The sequence below is a fragment of the Oryzias latipes genome, chromosome 15, assembly GCF_002234675.1.
Source record: "Oryzias latipes chromosome 15, ASM223467v1".
Lineage (NCBI taxonomy): Eukaryota > Metazoa > Chordata > Actinopteri > Beloniformes > Adrianichthyidae > Oryzias > Oryzias latipes.
Genome location: NC_019873.2, coordinates 26,251,623 through 26,278,069, shown reverse-complemented (window position 1 = coordinate 26,278,069; position 26,447 = coordinate 26,251,623). Strand labels below are relative to the sequence as shown.

At 42.3% G+C, this 26,447-nt stretch overlaps 1 protein-coding gene across 1 annotated transcript in view; it reads right to left on the bottom strand.

Annotated features, from left to right (window-relative positions):
- The window catches only part of itga9 (integrin subunit alpha 9), a 59,784-nt gene extending 33,690 nt beyond the window's left edge, over nt 1-26,094 (bottom strand). The window contains exons 1-15 of the mRNA XM_023963183.1: nt 25,444-26,094; nt 25,144-25,271; nt 23,859-23,965; nt 21,988-22,111; nt 20,289-20,356; nt 14,663-14,789; nt 13,477-13,562; nt 13,336-13,398; nt 12,831-12,968; nt 11,406-11,511; nt 10,333-10,427; nt 7,856-7,946; nt 7,518-7,563; nt 7,278-7,432; nt 3,978-4,138 (exon numbers count right to left, since the gene is read on the bottom strand). Coding sequence (XP_023818951.1) covers nt 3,978-4,138; nt 7,278-7,432; nt 7,518-7,563; nt 7,856-7,946; nt 10,333-10,427; nt 11,406-11,511; nt 12,831-12,968; nt 13,336-13,398; nt 13,477-13,562; nt 14,663-14,789; nt 20,289-20,356; nt 21,988-22,111; nt 23,859-23,965; nt 25,144-25,271; nt 25,444-25,631 — 1,683 coding nt within the window. The 5' untranslated portion in view covers nt 25,632-26,094. The remainder of the gene's footprint in view (nt 1-3,977; nt 4,139-7,277; nt 7,433-7,517; nt 7,564-7,855; nt 7,947-10,332; nt 10,428-11,405; nt 11,512-12,830; nt 12,969-13,335; nt 13,399-13,476; nt 13,563-14,662; nt 14,790-20,288; nt 20,357-21,987; nt 22,112-23,858; nt 23,966-25,143; nt 25,272-25,443) is intronic.
- Between the last annotated feature and the right edge of the window lie 353 nt (nt 26,095-26,447).

Genomic DNA, 26,447 nt, shown 5'->3' with positions numbered 1-26,447 from the left:
CATCAGAGAGTCACCTCTGAGTTGTGGGTAGGACTGTTAACGCAGAGCAACCCCGCCCCACTTCCCCTTCCCGTTGTGAGATCTCTGTTTACGTGCTCTCCTGCTAGCTTATGGCCCCTCCCATTCCCAACTGTGCAACATAACGGTGAGCAATATTGGAGCTATCCAGGCAAACTGTTTGGAGCCAAAACAAATAAGTACAAAACTAATACGATCTTTTTCTAACTGCATTTTTTGTGTGTGCTACTAATTCACAATAATTTAAATAAAGAAATACTTAGAAATGCAATTTCATGATTGATTTATTTATAAATGTCCTCTATTACTAGAAAAATGGCACAAGAAAATATGAAGAAGACCGAACACACAATTTTCATCAGAGTGGGTCTTTCTACTTTCTTTTTAAAGGTCAGTCAATTTGTTTCTATATTAGTACATGGCCTCAAAAATTTGTTGTGAGGGGGTAAAAGCATTTAAAGTTTTAGTTTTTTTCTATAATTTTGCATGTTACGACAATAGTAAATTTATAGCTTTATTTAAAGTTCAAACAACGGAGAAAGCAGCTTTATGCATTCATCAAAATAAACTAGTTGTCAAAATGTGCTTTGTTTCTCTTTGAAACGCGTGAAAGCACAACAATGCCTGCAGCGCTGACAGATAGCCTTCGTGCCAAAGATGCCTGGGTGAGCGGCAGCTGCAGAATAAAAGTTTGATTGACCTTCAAACACCCCAGTGGTGCCAAGCAAATGTTAGGAGGACATGGGGCACACATGTAGGACATAGTGTGATATAGGCCATGGGGCGGAAAGTGGGGAGTGGGCAGGGTTCTTTACAGGCTAAATAAACCAGACAACTGTTCCTTATTTTAGCCCCTCCTTGGAGACGGAGATGCGTTTACAGTGCTCCACTAAACCTCTGCTGACTACAAATAGAGAGGGTTTCTGGCACCATGTCAACACTCACGCCAGCCAGCCCCCGCACCCCTCCCTGAAACGGGACTGCTGGAGTAAAATAGTGACGGATGAATGACCGGAGATGTAAACAAATCGCGGAACATCCAACAGGAGGTCACCAACGGGCTGTGAATCAAAGACGGGGGAACAGACTCAGCAGCACATAGTCCAGAGTTTATTTTAGAAAATAAACCGCAGCACAATGTTGACATTACACCTGCTGCACTAAATCAACGCTCAGTGACGGCATTCCCTCCACTGATGCCAATAGACTAAATACAAGAGGTTATCGGGACACTTTTGTGATTTTTGCTAACTTCTGCCTCAGAGGTAATTACTGTAATTACTGTGGATTTGGTTTTCTGATAAATATCACAACGAATATTCAAACTATTTCGCTACAGTTCAGTCTAGACTCTTTCCCAGAGACTTTCACAGCAGATCCAACCTCAACCAGTCGTTTCCATCCCACGCACGGCTCCCCGTGTCCTCTGAACTTCTCATCATTCATCACTCATCACAACAGTTTTTTCCTCCCTATGTGAGGAAGAACTCATGAAGTCCAAGTAGCGTTTATTTAGCTAAAAATAACCAAACAAAAGCCATCTGGAGGTCTGGAGCGCTTGGTTCCTGCCAAAGAAAACACCACTAAAATGATCAACATGGAAGATTTGCATAATTCCTTTAGGAATTCTACAAGCTGCCAGTGTTTGTGCCGTGCAAGTGTAATTTAAATGATGATCATCAAACATATTTGTGATTTTAGCAACATTATTGTGCACTTTTATTATCAAACATTAAATTTTAAGCTCTATATGTTACTCTTAAGCAACATTCAACTCCCCCTCTGTAACGCAAGCCATCACTTTTAATGAAAAGTCCATGTAAATGTGCGTTTTGGGCTTTTTCGTTATAACTTTTGCGTTTAAATATCGCTGCACAAGCTTCTACGATTGTTTTCAGGCTCCACGTATAAAATCTGTGGTCATTGAACATGTCTTGGAAGTTAAATCAAATTGAACTTTGACCAATCACAGAGTTTGGTATACGGTGTCCCTTTTAATTCACGGAAGTGCCAACCGTTTTAACATTACTCATGGAGGAGGAATTAATAATTACGATTTTTGCTCAGCTGGAATTATACGACACCACGATTTTCATAGATCTCAAGGAAAAGCCTAGAGTAAGATACATGAAATTTGCACCACTTCAATATATTGAGCCAAGCCTCTTCCAGATGTTGGTACATGCGCTATTATCAGGTAGTTACAGTCCAGTGTGAACAGCGTATGCTAAAAGTGCTGAACGTTGGTACGTTGTCACATACTACGGTGTGTCCATAGCTTAAGTCATGAGGATCATGATTCACAACTAAAACCATTTGGCTCTAAGATCCCCGTGCTGCAGCTCTTCTGAAAGCCTTCTGTGGTTGGCCCATGTCTGCGTACCTGTTGGAAAGAACCATTCAGTGTTTGGATGTGTCCATCCTGGAGGGGGGTTTGTTTGGTTGTAACAGGTGGTTGGATAAATAAATTAAAGTTTAGTTAGCATTAGCTTCCCTTAAAATGAAAGAAAAACCATGGATTTGTACGTATTTGGACGTTGACATTTTGTCCCATAGGATTTATTTTCGGACGCCTCACTGTTTGACATTTTTGCGTTATGATCCAGAGCAGACACAGCATATTAAAAAAGGCACGTCCACTTTCACGACAAATTCACCCCTAAAGTCAACAGTGGAGGCTGACATGCAGGCGCTATTCTAAACGTGAGAGTGGCTCAGAATAGTGCCGTCGCTGCTTCCACCATGAGTCGAGGCTTGAGCAATCAACCCCGACGTGAGAGTTTTCTATCAGCAGGACGGAGTTCGGTCACAGCTGACCCCCATGGCAACCTGGAAACCTGTTTTCACTGTGTGTTTTGATGGAGGACCTGTTGGGGGTTGGGTCCCCCCCTCCCACTAACCAGCTGGTTTCCATTAACATAACTTTTCTGGGGACTGGCTCATGCAGGCAGAGACATGGAGGTGGTAAGTGTGATTGGTCAAGCAGGCCAGTGTTTAAGATTTGGGACAAACACTTCATGCAAGGTCGTAATCTTTGGTTTTTACACGTATTTAACATCATTCAGCCCGTAAACAGTCTGCCGAGGATGTAATTTGGGTGCCACACCTTTACATTCTTGCCTGGTTTTACGGCGTTTGGAAAATTTGCTTTTCGCTTTTGAGCAGGTGGAATCTGCTGGAATACCCCAAATGTTTCTTTATGTTTTCAGAGGAAACCATGATGTTCTTTAACCTTCAGGGATACTTTCTGGAATATTTTTCCCAAATGTTCCAGAAAGTCGTTTTATTGAGCGTGACAACATTCCTGAAGTTTCTTTTCTTTCTTCTTACAATGATGAGAAGGGTTTTTTTTTTAAAAAAAAGCCCAAAAGGACATGAAGACAGATAACAAGACAGATATGAAGCAGCTACAACATAGCGTAAATGTTCACCCAAAAGAAATGGATGGGAACGAGAAGATGTCTCATCTCAGCAAGGATCCTTCTGCTCTGCCACACACGAGGAAAGCCCTGGTAAAAATGCCAGTGACGTTTACAAGCTTTTTGTGGGCCTCCTCCTTAATAAAAGCGGTGATACATAGACCTGCCTCAGGATGAGGACCTTCTCTGCTGCCACTAAACCACAGAAGAACACAATAGATGGGTTTATGCAATAACAAAAGACGCTCTGTTTCCTATTTCTGCACTGCAGCACGGACCCGGAACATTTCCTGACTGACCTAAACCAGGATTGACCTAACCCAGCAAGATGGAATTGAGACCTTTTGTGCATCTCAGTTTTATTAGTTTTTTTTCTTAGACATAAACAAACCTTGACTCCTTGTTCAAAAAGAAGGAAAAACATGGTCACAAAAGCAAACAGCTTGGATCTCCACTGCAGAGGGAGAGCACTCTGTGTCATGGGAAAGTGGCTGAGATCGGCCGATGATCACATGTGACTGGGTGCAAAGCCAGGGTTACCTTTACGAAGGCAGTGTAGCGCTGGCACTCCTCCCTGTTGATGTCCAGACTCAGCTGCTGGCTCATCTGGCTGATCTGAGACCCGCTCTGAACGAAGTAAACCCGGGCCGGCTGGCTCTTCTGCCGCTTGTCTGCATCAGCCGTCAGGTTGTACAGCAGCTCTGGGAAAAAGCAAGAAGACTGTTAGCTCTGACAATGAGGGAAACCACGGCAACTATGCAGGGCTTGGTTTTTCTGGTGACGGCCATTAGAGGATGGGAAAAATAAATCACTTATTGCAGACCAATTCAGACGAGTCAGAGGGATAATTTGAATATATTTTGGTCAAATGGTGAACCCAATCAGACTTGAGGCATCGTTTAAAAATTCCCCTTTAATAGCAGAGAGTCATCAACTTCTATTTTATTGGGTCTGGAAAGCAACAGGGACCAGAAATATACAATTTAGATGTTAAATCATTTGCGTTTATGACCGACTCAACTATCATGGTCAAAATATTTTCAGAGCACCAAAATGTTTGGCCTGAACGGTAACAACAGATATCAGTCATATTGTGCTGATGTGGAACCAGCTCTAAAGCAACGCTGTGACATGTAAAGTTTATTTTGACATGAATAACTGGAACATACAGTGATTTTGAGACACTGCTGAGAATCTGAGGTACACTGCTTACAATGAGTTAGGGATATTGTTGTTTTCACAAGTGATTTTCCTATTTTGTCTGAATTTTAATAAAATACATTAAAGTTCGCTTTAATATTACTAATAAAAAATGAGAAGAAACACTACTTTTTTTCTGTTTGATATTTATTAGTACGATAGTAAAACAGAAAAAATTGACCAAATCTATAGCAGGTATTTCTGCCATTTGCCACAATGACAGCGATGTCTCATCCTCCTCACTAGACTTATGATGTTGTTCTGAGGCGTTCCACTCTTCCACAAGTGCTACATGCAGTTCTGTCAGATCACTTGGGGGTCCGATTATTCAGTCGCTGCTTCAGCTGGTCCCAGATGTGGTCTATGGGGTTCAGGACAGGGTTCATTGCTAGCCTAACCATATAAAGCACTCTGACCTCCTGAGGTCCAGCTGTGACTATTCTGGTACATTTGGTGGAGCATTATTATCCATAACAGAAAGTTGGGGATGTTTTAGGGGAATTGGGGGACATTGATTGTTCAATGGTGTCTCTGAGATAAAAAAGTGCAGTGACTGGACCATCTACAAGAACCAAATGGGTTTGGCGCTGACTGGTGATGCCTGTTCAGACTGTTGCACCTCCTCCACCAAAGTGAACCCTGGATACCATGTTGACCTTGGTGTATCGCTCGCCTCGCCTTCACCAGCAACACTGACGACTATTATTTCTGTGCACGGTGACCCGACACTTATCAGTGAACAGGACGGTAGACCATTGCTGCATAGTTCAGGTCACAGGGTCTTGTACTGCAAACATTCATGGCGGTGTCTTCAGTGGAGTCACCTGAAATGGTCTTCTGTCATTCATGTCAAAGCGGAGGGGTTGGTTCTGAAGGGTTTGTCTGGAAACCTCACGTCTGGCAAACGGGCCTGTGCTGTGTGGCGTTTGCTAAACCATGTCTGTGTGAAGAGGTCTTTAAGTTCTGGTCATCGTTGTGGTCTGTCACTGGCGAGGCTCTATTCCTAGGTCTGTCACAAAAAAGTCTTGAGGAAAATCTGCTGATGACACTTTGAGGCTCACCAAGTTCACCTGGAACAGGTGGTGCAGCTCGTCAGTTCAGTGGCGCATGTGTTCATGGTTGTTTGAATGATTAACTTTTTAGAACTGCAGAATGTTGAAGTTGATGCCACTTTGAAAAGGTTTTTCTTTCAGAATTTTTTGGTGTGGCCCCTAATAAGTAAGACACAGTGAACACAGTGAGATCATAATGTGGAAAACACCATCACCCAAATACAAATACCTCCCTATCCTGAAGATCGGTGAAGTGAAACAGAAACTGTTTTTATGGCATTCACTGAGTTTTAAACAATATCCCTAACTTATGGTGAGTCGTGTATATTAGGAGTCCAGACATTACGATGTGACTCGAGCTTTAAGGAAAACGGCTCATAGACGTTTTTTAAATGACTTTGTTCTACTATGTAGTAATTTCCTCAAGAAGGTGTCATGCAGTGGGAGGGGACACAAACACACCCTGGTCAGACCAGAGCCAGTTGTTTCTGCCGTCCACAAACGAGCGCCATGAGATCATTCCAGAGCAGAAAAAAGGAAGGTTTCATCATGGGTGCTGCACTTTCCATGGAGATCGCCAGATGGCTAAACAGAGAGGCTTTATTCCTTCGAGCCAGGACACAGTCTTTATGTAACAGGGCTGCTGCTGCTGCTGCTCCCCTGGGGAGGAGGAGGTGCACAGCCACACCCAAACACAGGAACAGGGCTGCGTCTCAGCTCCAACAGGAGCCGCACCCGGGAGTGAGCGGGCAGAGGAGGTGGGGTCGGCATTTTGGCACATTTACCAAAATTGAGCATTTAAGATTCAGGAATGAGGAGTTTTGTTTTCTTGCAACGCAAAATGAGCAGAAAATCACAGCAAATTTGAGCATGACCTCCGATTAACATCAAGGCGGGTAGATTTGCAGCGACTGAAGGGTCTTTTGACTAAATCCAGACGAATAAAACAAAAAACAAATAAAAACTAAACTTTGACTCCAATAAATATTGCACTGGATAAAAACAAGCTTTTGCATAACAAGTAAAGGGAAAAAATAACATTTTTTCCAGATTCTTAAATAGAAATAGATCTCTTATATCTGAAATTGTTGCTTCTTTTTGATGCAGTTTTTTCCTTAAATAAACTAACAATGGATTTAGTTTTTGGAAGTTGGAAAAATAATGTTAGAAATTAAATATTTCATCAGTTGCTCATTCACTGCATTTTTTTCAAAAGTCAATTTGTACGTTTTGATATAATTGTTAAATAGTGACTCCTGTGTTTCTCCATCAATCATCTGAACTCACTAAATCTCTTTCGGGGTCATGGGGTTGCTGGCGCCAACCCAGCTTCTGTTGGGTGGAGGCAGGGTACACCCTGAAAAGGTCACCATTCTGTCCCAGGGTCACACACTCACACTTAGGGACACTTTAGAGTCACCATTTGACCTATAAAGCAAGTTTTTGGTCTGTGGGAGGCTGCTGGAGTGCCCGCAGAAAACCCACACATCTAGGAACATGCAAAAGAAAGGCCGGGATTTGAACAACAGCCTAATCGCAGTGAGGTAATAGCACTCCGCTATTAAAACAAATAAAAGATTCTTCTTACCTATTTGCCCCGGCAGCTGTCTGCCTCGAAAGCGCAGGCACACCGTGGCGTTGAAGCAGTTCAGGTTCGGGTGGCCCTCGTGACACTGAGGCAAGGAGATGTTGATGGAGACGGGTAGGAAGATGGAGACATCCACTGTAATGACAGGGCGAGACCTGCAACAAACAAAGAATGACATCATCCTAACTATAACGTCACAAAATAAAACCAGACAAAAAAAAACAAGTGGACTTTTCTCACCTCAGCACAACCACACTGTCGGCCATGAAAGCCCCAACGGTGACATCTGCAACAAAGACATGAGGGATTTGGAAAGCCAGTTAGAAGATATGACACGAATGCAACATTTGCTGTCAGCAGAGTTTACACCTGCAAACCCAAACAATGCACAGATGTCCTGAAACTGTCACGCAAGCTGCTTCTGACTTTGGAATGCAGTAAACAAGATGCTTCCATCGTGAGTGTGAAACTCTGCTGACAAGTAACAGCTCCAACAATGAGAGTATGAAACAAAATGTTCAAAAATCCCAGCTGTTTTCTCTTCTCCTTGAGGTTGAAGAAGCTCAGTTTGAGCGTACCTGAGTATCCGTTGCCATCCATGTCCACAGTGCCAGAGATGGACTGGCCAAACATCTGCAGACCAGGGTTTAAACTCCGTCCAGAGAGTTTCTGGAACAAATAATATCAGTGTTGAATTGTTTCGTGTGAGCGAGAAGACGCAAAATATCACAACTTGTTTTTGCTGCTTTGTTTTATATTTAGTAATCGAGGAGCAAATAATTAACAGCCATAACCTTTGAGGACGAATATTTATAAAAGATGCTAAAACAGCTTGTTTCCAGGGCTGACTCATGAAGACAACAGGGTAAGAAGTTTAAAACATTGAGATTGGAGGGAGAGGAAAAAGCTGAGAAGGTTTGAGGACAACTGCTTGGCACCTTACTGTAGAAAAATTGCTCTGTTCCTTCTCCATCTGCAACATTAGTCACACGTGTTCATCTGTGTATGACGCAAACATGGAGTCAGTCAATCAATGGAGAGCAGCTGAATTTTCAAACTGGTGTTCAAGGGGTCACAGCCAAACTGAAGACCTTTGAAACAGATCTTTTCTGTTTGTGAAATATTGGAGACTGAGTGAAATTTCTTGCTTTGTAAGCCACTTCTAGTTTGCACAGTTTCAAATGATCTTTCTAACTTTTTTAGAGATCGTGTTGCCTGTTAATTATCCCCTGACATTTCAAACAACAACCTTTGCAACAACAAAGGATTTTGACCTGCAAAAACATCTGCTGGTTTTCCCTCAGTTGATAAGTGCAAAGTTGATCAGCAGTTTCTGAAATCCTTTAACAAATAACCCAGAAATGCTTTAAAGTCTCCTAAATGCTTTTTCTCCTCATTTTTTGATACAGTTTGAAATATTAGATGTTGGATTTTGGGATGAGTTTGTCTTTATTTAAAGATGTGGATATGCAGCATGTTCTGAGTGTCTGTGAAGGCAAAAAATTTGAGATAGTTTCTATCAAATCCGGTAAGAGAATTGTCTGTCAGGAGGATTTTTGTGCCTGACAGAGTACTTTGGACAGCAGGCGATAAGACGCTCCACAGATTCAATGAGGGGCTGGCTGGATGCTGCTTCACAGTCTGTGTAAACTGTTCCAACTTTCATCTCACAAGCAAATCAGAAATCTCCAGTAAACTATTGGATTAGCATTAAGGCCTTAGTCCCATGCATGTAAAGATCCTGGTTTCTGGGTTGTCCAGGTACCTGGGGGGGGGGTGTCACAGAGAGGAGCGGCTGCATCTTAAAGCCGTGTCACACAGCCACTACATACATTTTGGGCATTGTCTACATCTGAAATTTCGGTCTTTCTTGATATATGCATGATATACATAATTCACAAGTTTTTTTCTTGTGTTAGTCATCCGTCAAGGATTTCGGCCAACGAGTTTTTACGTGAATTCTGTTTTGAGCTGTTTAAAATTTTTGGTTGGTCCGTTTATGCGTCATCTACATCGTTTATATGCAATTATACGTAAATCTTACACAATTGTGAGTAATTTTTGCGAGATGCAAATTTGTGGCTTTCCACAATCGTTTCACGTTTGTCTAGCTGACTTTTAATGCTTGTTCCACCAATGAATAGCTTTTCTATCGCGTATACGGCGCACATATCACGTTAAAATTACGAAATTGATGCACAAACCACTAATGAATTGCATATAAACAGCGCAATAATCATGCACGGTTCATATTCTACGTTGATTTACTTGTTTCTTGGCTTGGTTTATTTGTACTTGTTTAGTGGTTTTAATGTGGTTCATTTGTGTGACACGTGTAAAAAAATTCACGTAAAGACCACAACTTTTCTCACTTTTTCTACATCTATTCACGTATGACCAATTATCATCCGTGCAGTATGCGCAAAATGTACGTGTTGGCTGTGTGAGCGCAAGTGTGTCTTGCAGTTCCTTTGAGGTTCATATGGACACCTGAGGGGACGTCGTAAAAAATGGAACGTACCAATGTCTTCCCTGTGTATCGGGAAGTATTTGAAAGGCTAAAAGGAAGTTGCACGCACGTATGGGTCATGCCGGTGCCTTTCCGCCACACTCTAGTCATTAGTAAGGTGTGGGTACTGGCTCCTTGATCTCGTGCAAATGCTGCATGCCCAGGATGCGCATGTGATACCACGTGCCTGTAGGATCCCCATGCAAACTATCCTGCCATGAGTGGGCACTTATCACTAACAGGCTCCTTGCGCAGTATGCAGGGTTTGGGGTGGTGGAAAAAAGCGAAAGTCTGTACGACATGCCTGCATGTTGTTTAAGTGTTTACTATGACCTGTCGCAAGCAGCATAGCTGTTGAAAAACTTTTTCGGCTCACTGAATGGTGTATGATCTTGATCTTTCGTGCAGGTCACCTGCATGCCCTGTGCAGGTTTGCCTTTTCTTACCCCTCAGAAAGCAGGTATCCACCCATAAGGGCAGTTGTGACAAAGGCAAAAAAAATCACACTCAATCTGTGCAGAGTTTGCATCATGAAGTATTGTTTACCATGGAGTATATTTGGGTAATTCCTGTGGCTCCGCCGTGGTAAATATAAACAGCTCCTGCATAGTCGTCCTCTTTAGGTGCCCCAATGGCGACATCTGAAGAGAAAAACAGAAAAAAACCAAACAGCTGAACGTCTTTGTGTGTGAATTCACCCAACGGCTTTCACTGACCAGAACCTGAGAAACAAGCTCTAAAAGTTGCTTCCAATTGACAGTTAAGTGTTTTTAGACATCGTAAAACTTGCATGACCTCCAAGAAAGTGGAAACAAGACCATAAAGTGTTGGCACGAGCACTGAAACTGACACCCTTCTGCTGCCTTCAACACAACGTCCATGCATGAACTTCCTTTTACGAACCCAAACACTTCCATGTCATGTGGTGTAGCAAAACCAGCAGAAATACTCCTAAATGAACTGCACAGTAGCTAGTTTATAATAAAGAGGCAGAATTAAAGGCCGTTGTCGTCTGCGTGACTCTACGGCAGCTCTTGCCAATTTAATGGTGGTGGTTTAGTTGTAAATAATCATCTGTCATTCAGCGAGCACGCCTGGCGCTCTCCGCAACCCAAGTGCGATGAGTTACAAGATGACTTATGCTTCCCAGCTGCCATCTTTCCCTCACACACACACAGACGCTGTGCCAGGCTGCAAGCCTGGAAGCCAGCCCCACACTGAGAAGAAACCAGCCATAAGAGAAAGATGGATGTGCCGGGAAGACAGACATCTCAAATGTATGTCTTTGAAAGAGAAAGGGGGGCATTGGATCCCTGGTTTGTAAACATATTTTCAGATTTGAAATGAAATATATGGGAAAATAATGGGACCTACTGTCATCTAAACCAGCAATCCCAGATAATAAATTATAGATTTACAAGGCTTAATAGAAAGAAAATGAAACACTGCATCGAATGCCATCATCGAATGGTTTCCATTTTGTGGATTGTGGAGTCATAACCATTAAAAAACTATTAAAAAAAAGTGTAAATAAAAGATAAAACCCATGAGTTTCATATTAGGCGTGGTGATGCAGTATTAAAAACTCTCAAAGGTTTTAAACAGAGATTTTTACCAACCTTGATAACCGTCATCATCGATGTCTCCAATTGCTGCAATGCTTTCCCCAAAGTGTGCATTGAAAGCGTTGTCACCAGTCAAGACTGCATGCTCCTCCATCACGCCCTGAAAAAATGGAATATTCCCAGTTTAACCTTCATTATAGGTTTAAAAGCTGCCGTCATCTTTAGTGCTAGTGGGTCAAATTTGACCCGTAATTTAAGCCAGCCTGAAAATACTGTTTTTCATCTCATAGCTAACTTAATATATTGTCATAAAGACAGAAACTGAAAAATTTTTTGGGCTCCAAAGACCTGTGATATTACAATGTACCACATGTTTCCAATTTCAAAAATTGTTTACATTTTTTAATTATATTTCCCCAAATGAATGAGTAGTAATAATACCAATGTCTTGAAAAACTAATATTAAAGTACAGCTACCCCAAAAAAGTTATTTTGTGTCATATTTTTTTACATAAAATTAATAAAATTTGTGGTGTTATGGATCAAAACCGATCAATTTAGAAAAACGTTCTTCTCCCTTCCATTTTGGTCCTCATCAACAGGATCTTCTGAAGAGTTTGTGGAAAGAACACCTCAAAAGTTGTGACCCTGCATTTCTCGTAGGCCCTACACTCATTTTGAGGATGTTTCCTCTTGGTGCCTTGCATTGGTTGTCAAGAAGGCTTGCTGACCTTAAAATGTCCCCTTTCCTCCAGAATCTGCAACATCTGGGTCCTTCTCGTTGGATATGTGTGGTCTCACTCAGGGTCATTCTGAACCTCATCCTCATCAGCTTAGCTTTCCTCTGTCTTCAGGATCATGACCAAATATTTGATCCGGCATCTCAGAAAGGAGTAAACCTCTTGCTTATGTTGGCTGAAGATTCAGCAGACTGATAATATCTCACCCAAACCCTCTTTAAATATGTTTTTTTTTTTCAAAGTATAACAAGATCCTGCAAGTTCATGTAGAAGAGGGGTGGTGAGGGGCCTGTGTGTGCGTTTGTTTGATAGTTGTGGGACACACTGAGTCATATTTGATCCCCAAAGCTTTCAAGTGATGCATACAACAGCCAGTATTCTCTGCCGGGTCACATTTGACCCCTAACACCACAAATATCACTTAATTTTTAGAGGCATTCAGAATTTACTACAATGAAATGAAATTAATAAAATAGTTGTGTCCATAACAAAAAAGCAAAGGGTACTTTTTACACATCCAAACTTGAAAACTGGCCAATTTTGACCCAAACTAAAAGAAAAAAAGTCACCTTGTTTGTCAAACTAGGAAACTATAGAATCGCATAAAATTGTTTTGGTTCAGTTTGGTTTTAGGATGAAAAAAAGAGGCAGAAGTTGTATGCGGATGAATAAAATGTGGAAACGAACAGTGGAATCAGCAGCAGAACCACACTTGGGTTGACTAACCCCACCCACTTACATTGCCCTTGCCGAGGTACACAGACACTTGGCCCTCATCCCGGAGCTGGCTGTGCATGGGTGCCCCCACCAGCAGGTCTGACAGGCCATCCTGGTTCAGATCAACTGCACACAATGAGGAGCCAAAGTAAGAGCCCATCTGGAACCAAGTCGAGCCACAGAGCAATGGGTCAGATCACAGGCACTTCTGATGCACAAACTGTTCCTGCTTTTAAATCCTGCAACTGCATTTCTGGAATATTTAAGCAGCTCATGTCTGAGAGCAGAACTGCATTAGCGACCTCACTGGTTTGGGTTTGAGAAAACCAAGTTCCTGCTCTCACACTAATGCAGACCCACAGTGAACAGCGTGGTTCTGACAACAATACGGACAACAAGAGTCAGCTACAGTGCATGACTAGAAAATATGTTTGCATGGTTACTGAGGAAACACTGAGCTGCATTTTAACTTTAAAAGCAAAACAGCTAAACAATTCAGCAATTCACAACCACATTCTAGCTCGTACCATTTTCCCCGTGGCTTGAAAACTCTTCACCAAAGAGGAACCTTCGATTTTGAAAATGTAAACCTGCAAAAGAGAAAAAACAGAAGCCTCAATCACGAGGTTTAAACGTAACAAATGTCTGGCAAAAGTTAAAACCCTTACTTTTCCAACCCCGCTGTGCTGTGGCGCCCCAGCAGCAATGTCCACCACATTGGGGGAGGAGAAGTGTCCAGCCGCCACAGCATAACCTGCAGAGACAGACGTTATCAGCTACAGCGTATCTGTCCTTCTATGAAGCACAGAAAACTGTAGAAATATGACAAATGTTAAACTAAACCTATATAACCATTCATATCATATTTAATACTTGCATTTCAGAGACTCTTATCTCATTATCATAGTCCACATTTTCATAAAAACTCATTGTGTGAAATGTTCTGCCTTGTAGTTCATCATCACTCCACTAGGGGCAGTAAAAGGACTTTTCTTGCTTATTTCAAAATGACTGCTTCCATGAAATCTCATAAACACTTTTGGCGGAAAAGGCATATAAGAGAAACAAACAAATACATCAATACATTAATTAAATAAAAAAATCTATGACAAAAAAACATAAAATTATCAGAAAAAAATTAAGTTATAAAGTTGTAAAATTATGAAAGATTAAATAAAATTAAGAAATAAACATTTCACGAGAAAATCTAAATCATAATTTAATATTAATAAAGTTGTAATATTACATAAAAGGAGTTATGATTTAAAAAAAATAAAGTTATAATTTCATGAAAACAAACTAAAGTAAACAAAAAAGTAAGCACGATTTTTGAAGAGTGTGATTTCTATCCCATTTCTCTGAATTTTCAGTCCAACATACATATATTTTTCTTTATTGGAAAATCCTTACTTTTAATTACTTTATTTGAAGCCCAAATGTACAACTTTAGAATTACTTTTTCATAATTCTACAAATTTCTCTCAGAATTCTGCAGCTTTATCCTCATAAATTTGTTTATTTTCCTTCTGTCATGATGAATCTTCACTCTGTTATAGAGAATAACTCATCTGTTGTAATTCTTTTTTTAAAAATAGTTTCTGACTGTATTAAAAGAACGCAAGATTCATTCATTCTTTCTACCGTAATACAGTTACATGTTAAAAGTGTCTGAATCAAATTTGAGAGTGGGTAAATACGTTTTTTTTTTTTCTGAGCACCCATGTCTGTAATTTTACATCGGATCATGTGTATCAAAATAACAACCCAGTTCCAAAAAATATAAATTTTTGGTCAATTATTTGATGTAGTGGGTTTCAAAGGGTTTATAATCATCCCTTTCTGCTGAAGCTTTACCAAGGTAGCTGTATCCGTGGGAGTCGATGCTTTCCCTGGGGCTGTAGAAGGAGTCAGATGTCAGATTGTACACTTTGATGGTCCCAGTCCAATAGTAGGACCCCGGAGCCCCCATCACCACCAGTTCCTGAGAAGGAAAACCCCCACATCTGCTGTTAGAAATGCTGTCTGCACTGCCGTCATTTGTTTCAAATATGAAGAAAGAAGAAAAAAGGAGAAGGAAACACTGCTGGGTGGATGTCTGGTTAACCGTCGGCCACAGACTGGTTTGTGATGTCTTCCCTTCAACACACATCCAGCCACCCGCCTTTGATGTGACGAGGAATTCAGAACTGAAAGCCATAAAATCACAGTGTTTCCGGGGGGATGAGCTTTTCTGAGGACCCTCTGTTTGAGTGCGCGCCGCAAACTACAAACAAACAACAGAGTCTGCGTCTGACTCAGCAGCAGGCCCTCCCTGTGCCGCGGCGTCACACATCTGGGCACCACCAGGGATGTGGCGCAAGGTTCAAGCAGGGATAAAGCCTTCACAGCTGGACTTTTTCTGTTTTCCTGAGATTCCTCGCATTCCGTTATGAGAGAGGGGGCTGCTTGAACGCTAAAACAGATCCACTCTGACGCCGTCCATCTATGCCGCGGGTTTGATGATGACCTGATGGGGGGGGGGGGTCATTGTGAGATAAGACGCTTTTTCCTTCCTAAATGCTCAGACCGTTCTTATCGAGGCTGAATGCAAACATGAACATTATATCATAAACTCAACAGCTGAGGCGTTTAGAGTTGTCATGCAGTCTGTTTAAAGTCATTAAGGGGGCGATTCCCGTCACTTCTGTAGACGCTGATAACACCGACGAGTCCGAGTTCAAAGCAAACATGTCAAAGACTCTGTGGTGAAATGCTAAAGAGGTTATAATGGAGATGATTTAATAGCAGTAAAACTTAATAACGGTGTCAGGAATGCAGGCTCGAATTATTTTTTCTGACTAATCTCATTTATTTATAGTTTAATCTCTTGCTAAACAGTTGCTATCTCTGTTTTAAATAGATCAGACACCAAGTTACAGATCTAAAAAGGACTTCTGAAAAGAAGAGTCCCTTTGAGGATAGACTACAAAGAGGAAAAACTAACTGTCAGGAAGGATGTGCCTTCTTTTTATCTTCTAAGATCACACCAGAGGTCACATTAATCAGAGCTTCATCTGCTCCTGATAAAGGAGACACAACCCAACATGACCGCTGCTGCTGCTGATGTGCAGAAATCCTCATGGACAGTGCAAGAAGTTGGATTTTCTAAATCATTTGGTATCTATTTTTAAAAACAAATTCACTCTCTAAACACAAGAGAATCCCAAAATGAGATTTCTGAGAGGAAAACACTGTAGAGATCACTAAAAGTGGAAAATACAAACACAGAAAATACATTTTTACTTTGGAGTACAAAAACGGCGCATTTGCATATAAAAAAATAAAACTTTTATCTCCTCAAACAACTCATTTTTTTCATCTTTCCTAAAAATAATGAAGCTTAGCCTTGATTCTTCTTGCCTGAGAATAATCCTCAAGATCCACTGGCCTGAAGCCATCAGTCCCACAGAACTGTGGCAAAGAACAAGACATGCGCCAGTGGTTGAAGAGATTAAGAAGGCGGAGCTGGGGTTGGCTAGGTCACACTCTGAGAAAACCAACATCCAACATTACTCGCCGGGCCCTGACGTGGAATCCAGAGGGAAAAAGAAAGCGAGACCACAGAACACGTGGAGGACGGGCTTAAGGCTGACGTCGAGCAGGCGGGTCACACCTGAGAAGGGCTAGAAAGGATAGCCCTCGACAAAAAATGACGGCTTTTTGCCCCACCAGGGGCGGAAAAGGAGCTAAAAAAATCTTTGAATTAACTAAAAAATTTACCAAAATTACTAATCTGTTGGCGAAAAAAAGTTTAAAATCTTGAAGTTGTACTTTAACGAAAATGAAATAAAGATTTGTTACTTCCAAAAAAACGTTATAATGATCGTATAATCTTAGATTAGATCTTAACAAAAACATCTAGTTTCTAGCAAACTCTTTTGCAGACGGTTCAGCATATCTCTCCGTCCTGTGATGACCCTCCTGCATTTAAAGTCCAGCTCTCCTTTTTCTTCCATCACCTGACGGAAATGTAACCGCCAGGCTTTCTCCACAGAATCAGCTGGAAAATCGTTTACAAAAGCCCCTTTAGTAAATAAAAAAATAAAAAAAAACGTGTAGGCAGATGATTAGAAAATCATCTATTTATAAAAATGTTTTGTCCATTTTCCCCTGATCCGGAGAAATTTTTATGATATTCTTAAGAATAATGCTGTGTTCTACAGTTACTGTAAGTAAGTCTCTCAAATATCATTTTTATTAATATTCTCTGACAGTGTTTTTTGTCTTTAGGAAACAAAATATTCATTCTACTTGACTATTGTGTTTTCAGCTGCGGTGCACGATTCAGCTAAAATTTTTTTTTCATTAGACAATGATAAATTCCTCAATACAAAATAACATTTTACAAAACAATAAATGTAAAAAAGATTTTTGCAAAACTTGTTTTGCTCTTGCAGAGCTACAGTACAAAACAGGATTTGATGAACCTCATTCTTTCTTTTTATATTATGCTTAGAATTAGAAGACGCACTCTGATGAAAATGGAGTTTTAACATGTTCTTGTGGCATTTTTCTGATGATAAAAGACATATAATAAGAACATCAAGCATGACATTTCATTTCTTTAATCAAATCGTTGTGAATCAGGAGCAGACGGGAAAAAAAGCTAATTTATGACATAGAAAATAGGCTGGGCGTTCCACAAGCTACTTTCAGCAACAGGAAGGGGAAGGGGGGCGGGGTCGCTCTGCGCCAACGGTCCCGCCCACAACTCAGAGGTGAATTTCTAATAAACTACTGTCGCTCTGCAGAAAATATGTCCTAGAAAACAACACAAGTTTTTTATTTTGATCAAAAAAACAGCAATATTATTCATTAAAAGACCATTGAAAATGCTTTGAAAAAATATCAAAAGATTGTCTGAGCGTTTATTTTTTTTGTGAGTCACGCACTACGCTAAGTTGGGCATGTGACGCGCGTTCAAGAACGCGCAAAACGAGAGGGTGAGGGGACATCACTGTGAGTAATCAGGAGATGTCCCCTTAGTGCCCTACTCGCCAATTTTAACTGCACCCCCCTTAGTACACACACCCCTCCCCCTTCAATATATACATTCAAACATAAACACACACACATGCACACAAACACCCTCTCAAACACCCATACACGCACACACATTTTACAAGGAAGGTGGGACCTGGGTCCATCTGTCCCCTACCCCGTCCCTGGTGGGGGGTGTGGGCCCCTTGGCGATGGCGGCCGTGTCCCTTGGGTGCCGGCTCCCTGGGCCCGGCGGTGCTCTCTCCGCACGGTGGGGGGGTTCATATTACACCTGAGCCGGGGGTGTTCGTGTCCCTGGGGGGTGGGTCCTGGTCCTTGCCCCTGGGCGCTGGGCCCCGCCAAACTTCCAACATGGCCGAGCCTGGTCGGGCCATATTTATAACATCCCTTATGGGCCGCCCTTTTTTCCCCGGGGTTCCCCCCTCCTGGGCGGGGGCGGCGGGCCCCTGCCTTGCTCCTACCTGGACCAACCGTGGGCCGGGTGGGTGGCTGCCTGGAGTGCGGAGCGGGTCTCCCTTGGGGGGTCCTGGCTCGTACCTGGGGTCGGGGCGGGGGGATGCCCGGAACTCCTGGGTGGTGGTGGGGTGCTCGTCTGGGGCTGTGGGCGTCCCTCTCCGGTGGGGCCCTGCGTTGGGCTCTTCCGGCGCGGCGGGGGGCTGCTTTCCTGGCTGGGCTGGGGCGGCGCTCTCTTTCCCTCTGCGCCTCCCTGCTCTCTGGCTCTGGGGGCCTCGCGGCGGTCCTGCTGGCCCTGGCCTGGGTGGCGGTCTTGGTCGCCCGGGGGGCGGTTGTTCCCTGCCTGTTCCCGTGTGGCGCTGGGGGAATTCCGGCTGCCGCTGCTGCTGCGGCGGGGGTATGGGTGTGGGGGTGGCTGGGCGCTCCTCCTCCTTCTTTTCACATTCCACCATCCATTTTAGAAGAACATAAACACTCACCTGAGCACAGGTGTTAGCTCACCTTTGCACTAATAGTTTGCATGATTGAATGAATGAAAGATTTCACACTAGTTGGTTTAAAGGCATAAGTATGCGTTCGTGAACACTATCTGTTTTGTGTGCATGTTGACATGTGGACATTTCTGCGGCTAGCAGGTGTGTTGATAATATTTGAGTGTGTGTGAACAGGCCCCGCCCTTTTTGTACTACATTTGAACCGTACCGTAACGATAAACAACCAGTAAACCTGCCTGCTCTATGCTGCTTCATGGTCTTACCCCCCTTCCCCTCCTATTATCACCCTCCTACCCCCCCCTCTCTCTAACGTCCCTCTCTCTTGTTCCCCTCTTTCCTTTTCCGTCCGGTCCAACACCAAAGATTTTCAAACATGATTGAAATTAATAAAGTTTGGCCTCAATTACAAAAGGGGTTTATTCAGACATACCTTTGGTTTGTCTGAAGATGAATAACCCCTCTTGTTAGAATAAAATATGTCCAACACAAGAGGCCCTCAGCTCTCATCTGTTTGCCTAGCTGTTGGACAGGACAAGTTGAAAAAAAAAAAAAAAAAAAAAAAAAAAAAAAAAAAAAAGAACGCGCAAAACGCGCTAAATGCGGGTTTTTTAAAATGCATTTCGCTTATGGTGTTCACACTGAATAAGCAGGGAGGGGCTTCTTCTTCTTTTTTCTACTGTTTATTAGCGCATGTATGTAAGCAACATTTAGAAGAAGCTTGGAGCAAAAAGTCAAATCTGGTGACTTTTTCCGTCACAGCTCTATTCCGATATATGAAGGATTTGCTGTCATAGAATTCCAGCCGGACACAAACTGCAAATATTACTTTCTCCTACATGATTAATTACAAATGCCTTGGATATTTCACTACTAAATCTGAGTCTCTGATTGGTCAAAGTTCAACTGGTTTATCTTTCAACATTTTTTTAAACGTAGAGACTTAAAACTGTCTTAGAAACGCGCGTAGCTATACGTGAATGCGAGTTTTGAAGATGTAATGCGCATTAATGCGCGCTTACATAGACTATTCATTGGAAGTGGCCACTTGAACGCAGAGGGTTTTGCAAACGTAGCTTTAGGAGGCTGTATTGATTTAAACACACAAAGACGCCTTTAAGGATTGTAGCTACAGAACAGGAAGCAGAAGTTTTTCATTACTTTTAAAGGGCTGTTCATGTAGGAATCACACCTAATTGCTTTCTATAAAACAATGACTCAATGGCAGCAATACTTTGTATATAAGAATGTGCATTTACTGTGAGAAAAGCCTATAGCGACTATTTAAGCCTTTGACTTAACAAGTGTTGTTTTTTAGATGTTGATATTATTTGTGTATGGAAGGAAACCACAGCAGATCCTCTTCAATCATTTCAGTTTACTGAAGAGAAACCTGACTGTTGAAGTTTCAAGGTTGTCCAGACAACAAAGCATCCAAGTAAGCGAACAGAAACAGAAAATGCATCTTCTGAAGATGAACAGCAACTGTAACTGACCTCTGTGAAGACTCCTGCTATCCCAGCTTGGCACGAACCATGCTCTTCCCCATACTTCTGCTTATGGTCTGCAAGGAAAAACAAACCACAAATTATTTCACTGTGTGCTTGAGGCAACTTTTACTGCAGTTTTCCCTGCATTCCATATGGAGCTAGTCAAAGTCCCGGTCCCATCCAAGAGGAATCCGGGGAAAGAAGGCAGAAAGGGAGCAGGGCGCAGCATCACTTTCATCAAAAAACACTTAGACCTTGGAAAGGGGAGAGCTGGTGTGTTACACAAACATGGAGTTTGGATTTGTGTGGAAATCACAGTTTAAAAAAAAAAGCGTGTCGGCCTTTGACTCACTATTTTTACTGTTTTCCACAAAAAAAAAAAAGAAAAGTGTGTGGGCCTTTGATTAATTGGTTTGCATCAAAAGATATAAAAGCACATTTGCGTGAGTCCGAGTAGTCCATTGCTTTCTCGTGCTGCATTTACAAACACCAACGGTTTGTCGAGCAGAGAGATTTGATGAAATTAAAAAAAATGTTTTGCTTTGAGCAATATGTGCCATAAATATATGCTTAAACAAGACACTTTTGCATTTCCAAGTAAACATTTAGTTTTTACGTGAAGGAAATATTGTGCATTTGATTGTTTTAAGAGTAATCATGATGGAACATCCCTGCTGCTAAAGCTAATACTGACTAAAAAATATGTTCAGATCTGGTGCCTGAACACCTTTAAACCCACCAACAAAAACCTGGGGCAAAGAGTCACAAAGTAACTTCCTGATTGAAACACAGTGGAAAGTAAAAATAAGCAGAGCCCATTGACTATAAATGAGAACTGGACCGGACAAATGACATCACCCACAGTAAATGGTTTACTTCTAGTTACAATCAAATAAAGTCAATTCAGTCGTCATTTTTTTCTCTCTCGATATGGATGTTGTCATGTAGGAACCAGAACTCGTCAGTCAGCAGTGAATGGTTCGATTCGGTCTGATTCAAAACCAATCAGGAGTGAGCTTGTCAGACGTCCAGCCACTTGAAAGCTGCGGGCTACACAAAATCTGGTAAACATTTTGAAAATTCGATACAGGGCTGCCTACCGTAATTGAGGCATCTGATTGGCCAGTTTATAAATTGAACTTCAGATAAAATATCACGAAATTACAAGTGAGGATTATTAAGAACGTATTTTTAAAAAAAAGGTGTCAGAACAAGAACGGTTATTCTAACCATAGAATGATTGAGTAACAGCTGTTTAATTCTACATAAAGGTCTATGGGATTTTAGCTTCTTGGAGCCAGCAGGTACTTCCTGTTTGGAATGATGGAGGGGAGGGGGTCACTCAGTCCAGTTCTCATATACAGTCAATGGCGGTGCCAGGACAGTTACCACAGCGTTCCCTTCCTAGTGTTTTACTGACAGATCACAAACAGTTGGATCACGTGACCTTTTTTTTTTCATTCCCTTTGCAATCATTGATCACAGAAACTTACAGCTATACAATTATTATTAATGCTAATATGGAAAATGTGCTTAATTTTTCCATAACTGTGCTTATATCAGCGGCTTTGAAACATTTATTTGCTTTTTTTTCTTAAAGGTTTTCAAACAATTGCGCTCATTTTTCTCTGAACTTGCGTTTATCCTATAGGTCGGCCATGAATGTAATTCAGACAATTTTAAATATGTCAAAAACTTGCTGCACCTTCGTAACAAGGGATGAGCGGTTTGGTCCTGCCCTGAAGGGATGGAGGGATGATGGCGCAGTATCCATGTGGCAGGATGTGTTCTGAGGCGTAGTACACGTTCTTCCAGCGATGGGCACAGGCCTGCGAAGGGGAAGAGAAAAACGTAGATCTGACCCGGCGCTCATAGAAAACACAGACCAGCCATGCTGATTACTTCTGCTTTTTCTGTGCTGAGCTGGAGTCGGCGCGTCTCTGTGGCTGTCAGATGATTGTCGATGAGGAGGGGGAGTCAAGCACGCCGCTAACCAGACTGTAGCAGCCACGGTCTGCGGTCTGAGCTGCAGCCTGAAATCGGGGTTTTGCCAAAGAGAATCCTCCTCATCATGTTGTATTGATGCAAACATCAGGGTTTCATTTGAAAAAAGTAAGAGTTCAACCCACACAAAGGGTCAAACTGCTCAGAAGAAGCTGCTTCTGTAATATTCTGCTGTTGAAACGAGCTGACAGTGAGTAATTCTAAAAGAATATGAAGTTTCAGCTTTTTTTTCCAATGTAAACCATTCAACATATACGTGAGAAAACAAGATGATAAAGTGTAGATGTTTTGGCGAGCAGGACACAGACACGTGTGAACGTGGTCACACTTTGGGGGTTCTGGAGGGATTGGGGAGCCTCTGGAGACACTTTTGGATGCCTCTGTGCAAACTGGGCAACTTCATTTCCTCCAACAACATAAAGAACAACTCCCCTCCCCTTCATAGAAACATGACACACACAGCTAATCTAAATGAACTTTGGGGCTGCGCCGCTGGTGAGCATAAACACAGCATCAAATGTCTGTCTGGGAGCAAGATGCTAAGAGGACGAAGATTTGGGCTTTAAACCAACTTTAGGAAAAAAAGCTGACATGAATTTACGCTGCAAAAGCAGCTGACAGCGAGTAAAGCAGCGAACAAAGCTAAGAATGTGAAGTCTGTGCCGTTGTCACGATCCCGTTCAGCCTCAAGGAGCTCCGTCATCACAAACACTGAGATGAAATCACCACTGCACACATCTGCCAAACAGCCGTTTCCCGTTGGAGAGCCCAGTCAGATCTGGATCAGGAACATTAAAAAAACCCGGTCACTGCAACACGTGGCTTTGAAACGCCACCCCCTGTGTTTCATCACAGCAGCCAAAGCTTCGTTCACCTTTCCAACACTGACAGCCTCTCGTGTTTGAACAGACTGACTGCAGCTGAAACTAAGTGCTCTGGTCTGAGGTTCACGCCAGCACATTCCACTATGGTTCAAAAAATGTCCCAAAACGAAAACCCGCCGGGATGAAGAGAAGCTAGATGGATAAAATTGAAGCTAATATTCAGGCACATTCACACCTGTCATGGACGTTTCAAGAGTTGCCCAGCCAACAAACTGTCCACTTCTGACCCACCACCGGAGACGGGGGTTAATATTTAATGAAAGGCTGCTCTTGGATGGGACCACCTTGGCGAGACTGAAGCCTAAACAAACTCTGCCAGCTGCCCTGTGATCTCTGAGCAAACACTTAGCTAAGCATGCCTGGGATTAGCGCCATTTTGGTGTCTTTAAACTGTGCCCCCTCCTCTTAATTTTATAAACAATATAAACACAGAGTTATGTCATCGCCTCGATAGTTTCCCCTGTTTTCTCTTATCTACAAAATATTAAGAACCTAAACTTTGAACCTTTTGATTCTGCCAGAAAGAGCAAAGAAAATGTACCAGACTGGAACATTTCTTGTCATTTTTCACCAAGAGTAATGTTGGAACCAGCCGTGGCTTTACAATGCGGCTCGTGATGCAACATTTGTAGCATTGATGTGGATTTAACCCAGACATGTGAGGGACACGCTCTGTTCACAAACTCACCAGTACTTTGCCATCGGCTCTGTCCTGACGGGCCAGGCTGACCCCCATCCACTCATCGTCCCGATCTCCTTGGCAAGTCTTCCCACACGTCTCCCGGGGCTTGTTTCCTGAAAGACAATGAGAGCAGTTTGCAGACGTTGAATCATCCGGACAAAGGATGTCTCCACAGCTTGTTAACAATGATCAGGTTTTGGATTGTATGTGCAAAAGATTTGCTGACAGTTGACAGTTTGATGATGGAAATGTCAAAAAGACAGCAGCAGAACTCCACATCCTTTTAACATTTACTTCCATAACTACTGCTGATGGCAGGGGAAATGCCTTAGGCACCTCACATGTTTAGGTTCTAGTTTATCATGCAATATCATGAGAGAAGCATCTGATTCCATATTCATTCTACAGCAGTGACCTCAAATATCAACCCTGCAGAGTTATAGAAGCTAAGTTGAGCGAAAATCATGCACCAAATCACCAAAACTGACCTTCTGTAGCTGAAATGACTCCATTACTTATAGATATAACATATAACTGTTTCAGAACTAAAATGTAAAAAGATGTTGGAAAATATTCAGCTTCAAGATTACTTTTTTTATAAAGGAAGAGGAAGTCAGACTGTAAAACAGCTGCAAGTGCAAAGACCTGTGCAGAAATGATCATAAGCATCAGTGTTTACTGAAAGTATAAGTTTGCATCTGTGGATTTGCATCTCCACTTTCACCAAGTGGTTCTCCATTTAAAGCTAGCTCACACAACCAGACGTTGAACGTCTTTTATCACTTGGGTTCAAGGCAGGCACCATAAAAGATATCGCTCAACAGTTAGTTTTCTACTTTTTGTTTGTTTGTTCTGGTTTCTCATTGACTAATGAAAAAGTCAAAGCTAATCCTGCTCTCTCTCTGTCTTGAGCACAAGAACAGAGCATGATGGGAGGTTTCAAGGACCTGAAAGGGACTTTTTTTTGGCTCACATGCTTGGAAAATATTATCAGAGACATAAATCATACAAATGAAAATATGTAGGGACCCCTGCACACAGACCCACGGTGTGTCTCCGTACAGCCTGGTCTTCAGTGAAGTCTGAGAGGAGCAGGATAGGCTGCATCACTCGGATAAAACAAAACAGATGCTTGGAAGTGTGTGTGGGCTCTGCAAATGTACACATTTGCGTGCGCCAGAGCAACCAAATTGGTCATTGGGAACTTTTCCCGTGGTTCTTGTGTCAGGATGCGCGCGGTCCTCAGTGACAAAAGTGGGGGAGTGTGAAGTTCCAGGCGTCGATGACTGACCTCTCCCCAGGTCCATCTCTGTGCAGCGGCGCTCAGGGTTGCTGTGCACTCGGCACTTATACACAGCGCCGGGAGAGCGCACCGAACTGCTGTAGGAAGAGTTCGCCCGGGGCGCTCCAACTATCACCCTGCAGGCGCGAACGTGGGACACGATGAGAAATGTTGCAGCGTTTGCACCAAAGGAATACACTGACACACTTTCTACTAAGACTCTGGTTGCACGTTCCCTTAAACATGAGGAAATTAAACTTTGTGGAAGTAGTAGTAGTTACTTTTTAATTTTAGAAGTTCCAGACTCACCAGCGTGTGTTGTCATGATAATGCTCCAGCACGGAGTAGCCAAAAAAACTAGACTGAGGTCCGCGGAACACTAAAGGATGTTCCAAGTCTATATTATAAGAATAAGCAACTGAAAATGAGAGACAGACATAAAATACATGTTGTAGACCCGTTCTGTGTCCTTTCGGACGAGCCATCCTTGCGCGCATCGTGCGTAAAAACGCGGCCAAAAATATCCAAAGTACTAAAAGAGGGAAAAACTCCAATAAAAAGCAGAAAGAAACAAATAGACTATAGTTTAGATTATTCTTCTTGAGCACAGCAAGTAAACTGTGATGACATGACTACAGCCTAGCGCAGAAGAGTCCACGGTCCGGTAAATAACGGTGCGTCAGCATCTCTCCATTCTCTGTCTGGGGTAGTTGTCGCTTGTAGGCTCCCTGTCGTAGCGATAAATGCTGCCAGGCGTCAAGTCAGCGAGAGAAAACCTGGGAAGAACCTATTCAAAAAAGTAAAACCATCGACGCTTACGCAATGCGGACAGTATCCATCGGTGTCTTAATGTGAAAGGGTAAAACCGGATCGTGTATATTTTTAAACCACAGCCCTAAAACGCGCAGGCACGAACGGAGACGGATGGTTTTTTAAGGCAAAGAGGCTTCACGTTTCACCCGTGGGCTTTACCGGGGCTCCGCTCTTAAAGCAATGGGGTGCGCACTGCTGCCACCTACCGGCGGCAGTCAGGAGGAACCAGCAAAGGCTTTTTTCAAATTAATCTAGTTTAAAACTTAATAGCTTTTGAAGTATGTGACAGAAGGAAATTACAAAACTTTAAAAGGATATCTGAGGCTTCTCTTTTTTTACCCTGTGCTAACAAGTGTTTTTTTCTAACTTTTATTTACCTTTTTTTTCTTATTTAAAGCAGATGCTTTAGCGTTTTTGCCTCAGTCCATTATGATCCCAGCAGGTTGCCGATTATGGAGGATTTTATTAAATGTTTTCACTTCGTCCCTGACATAAAATGG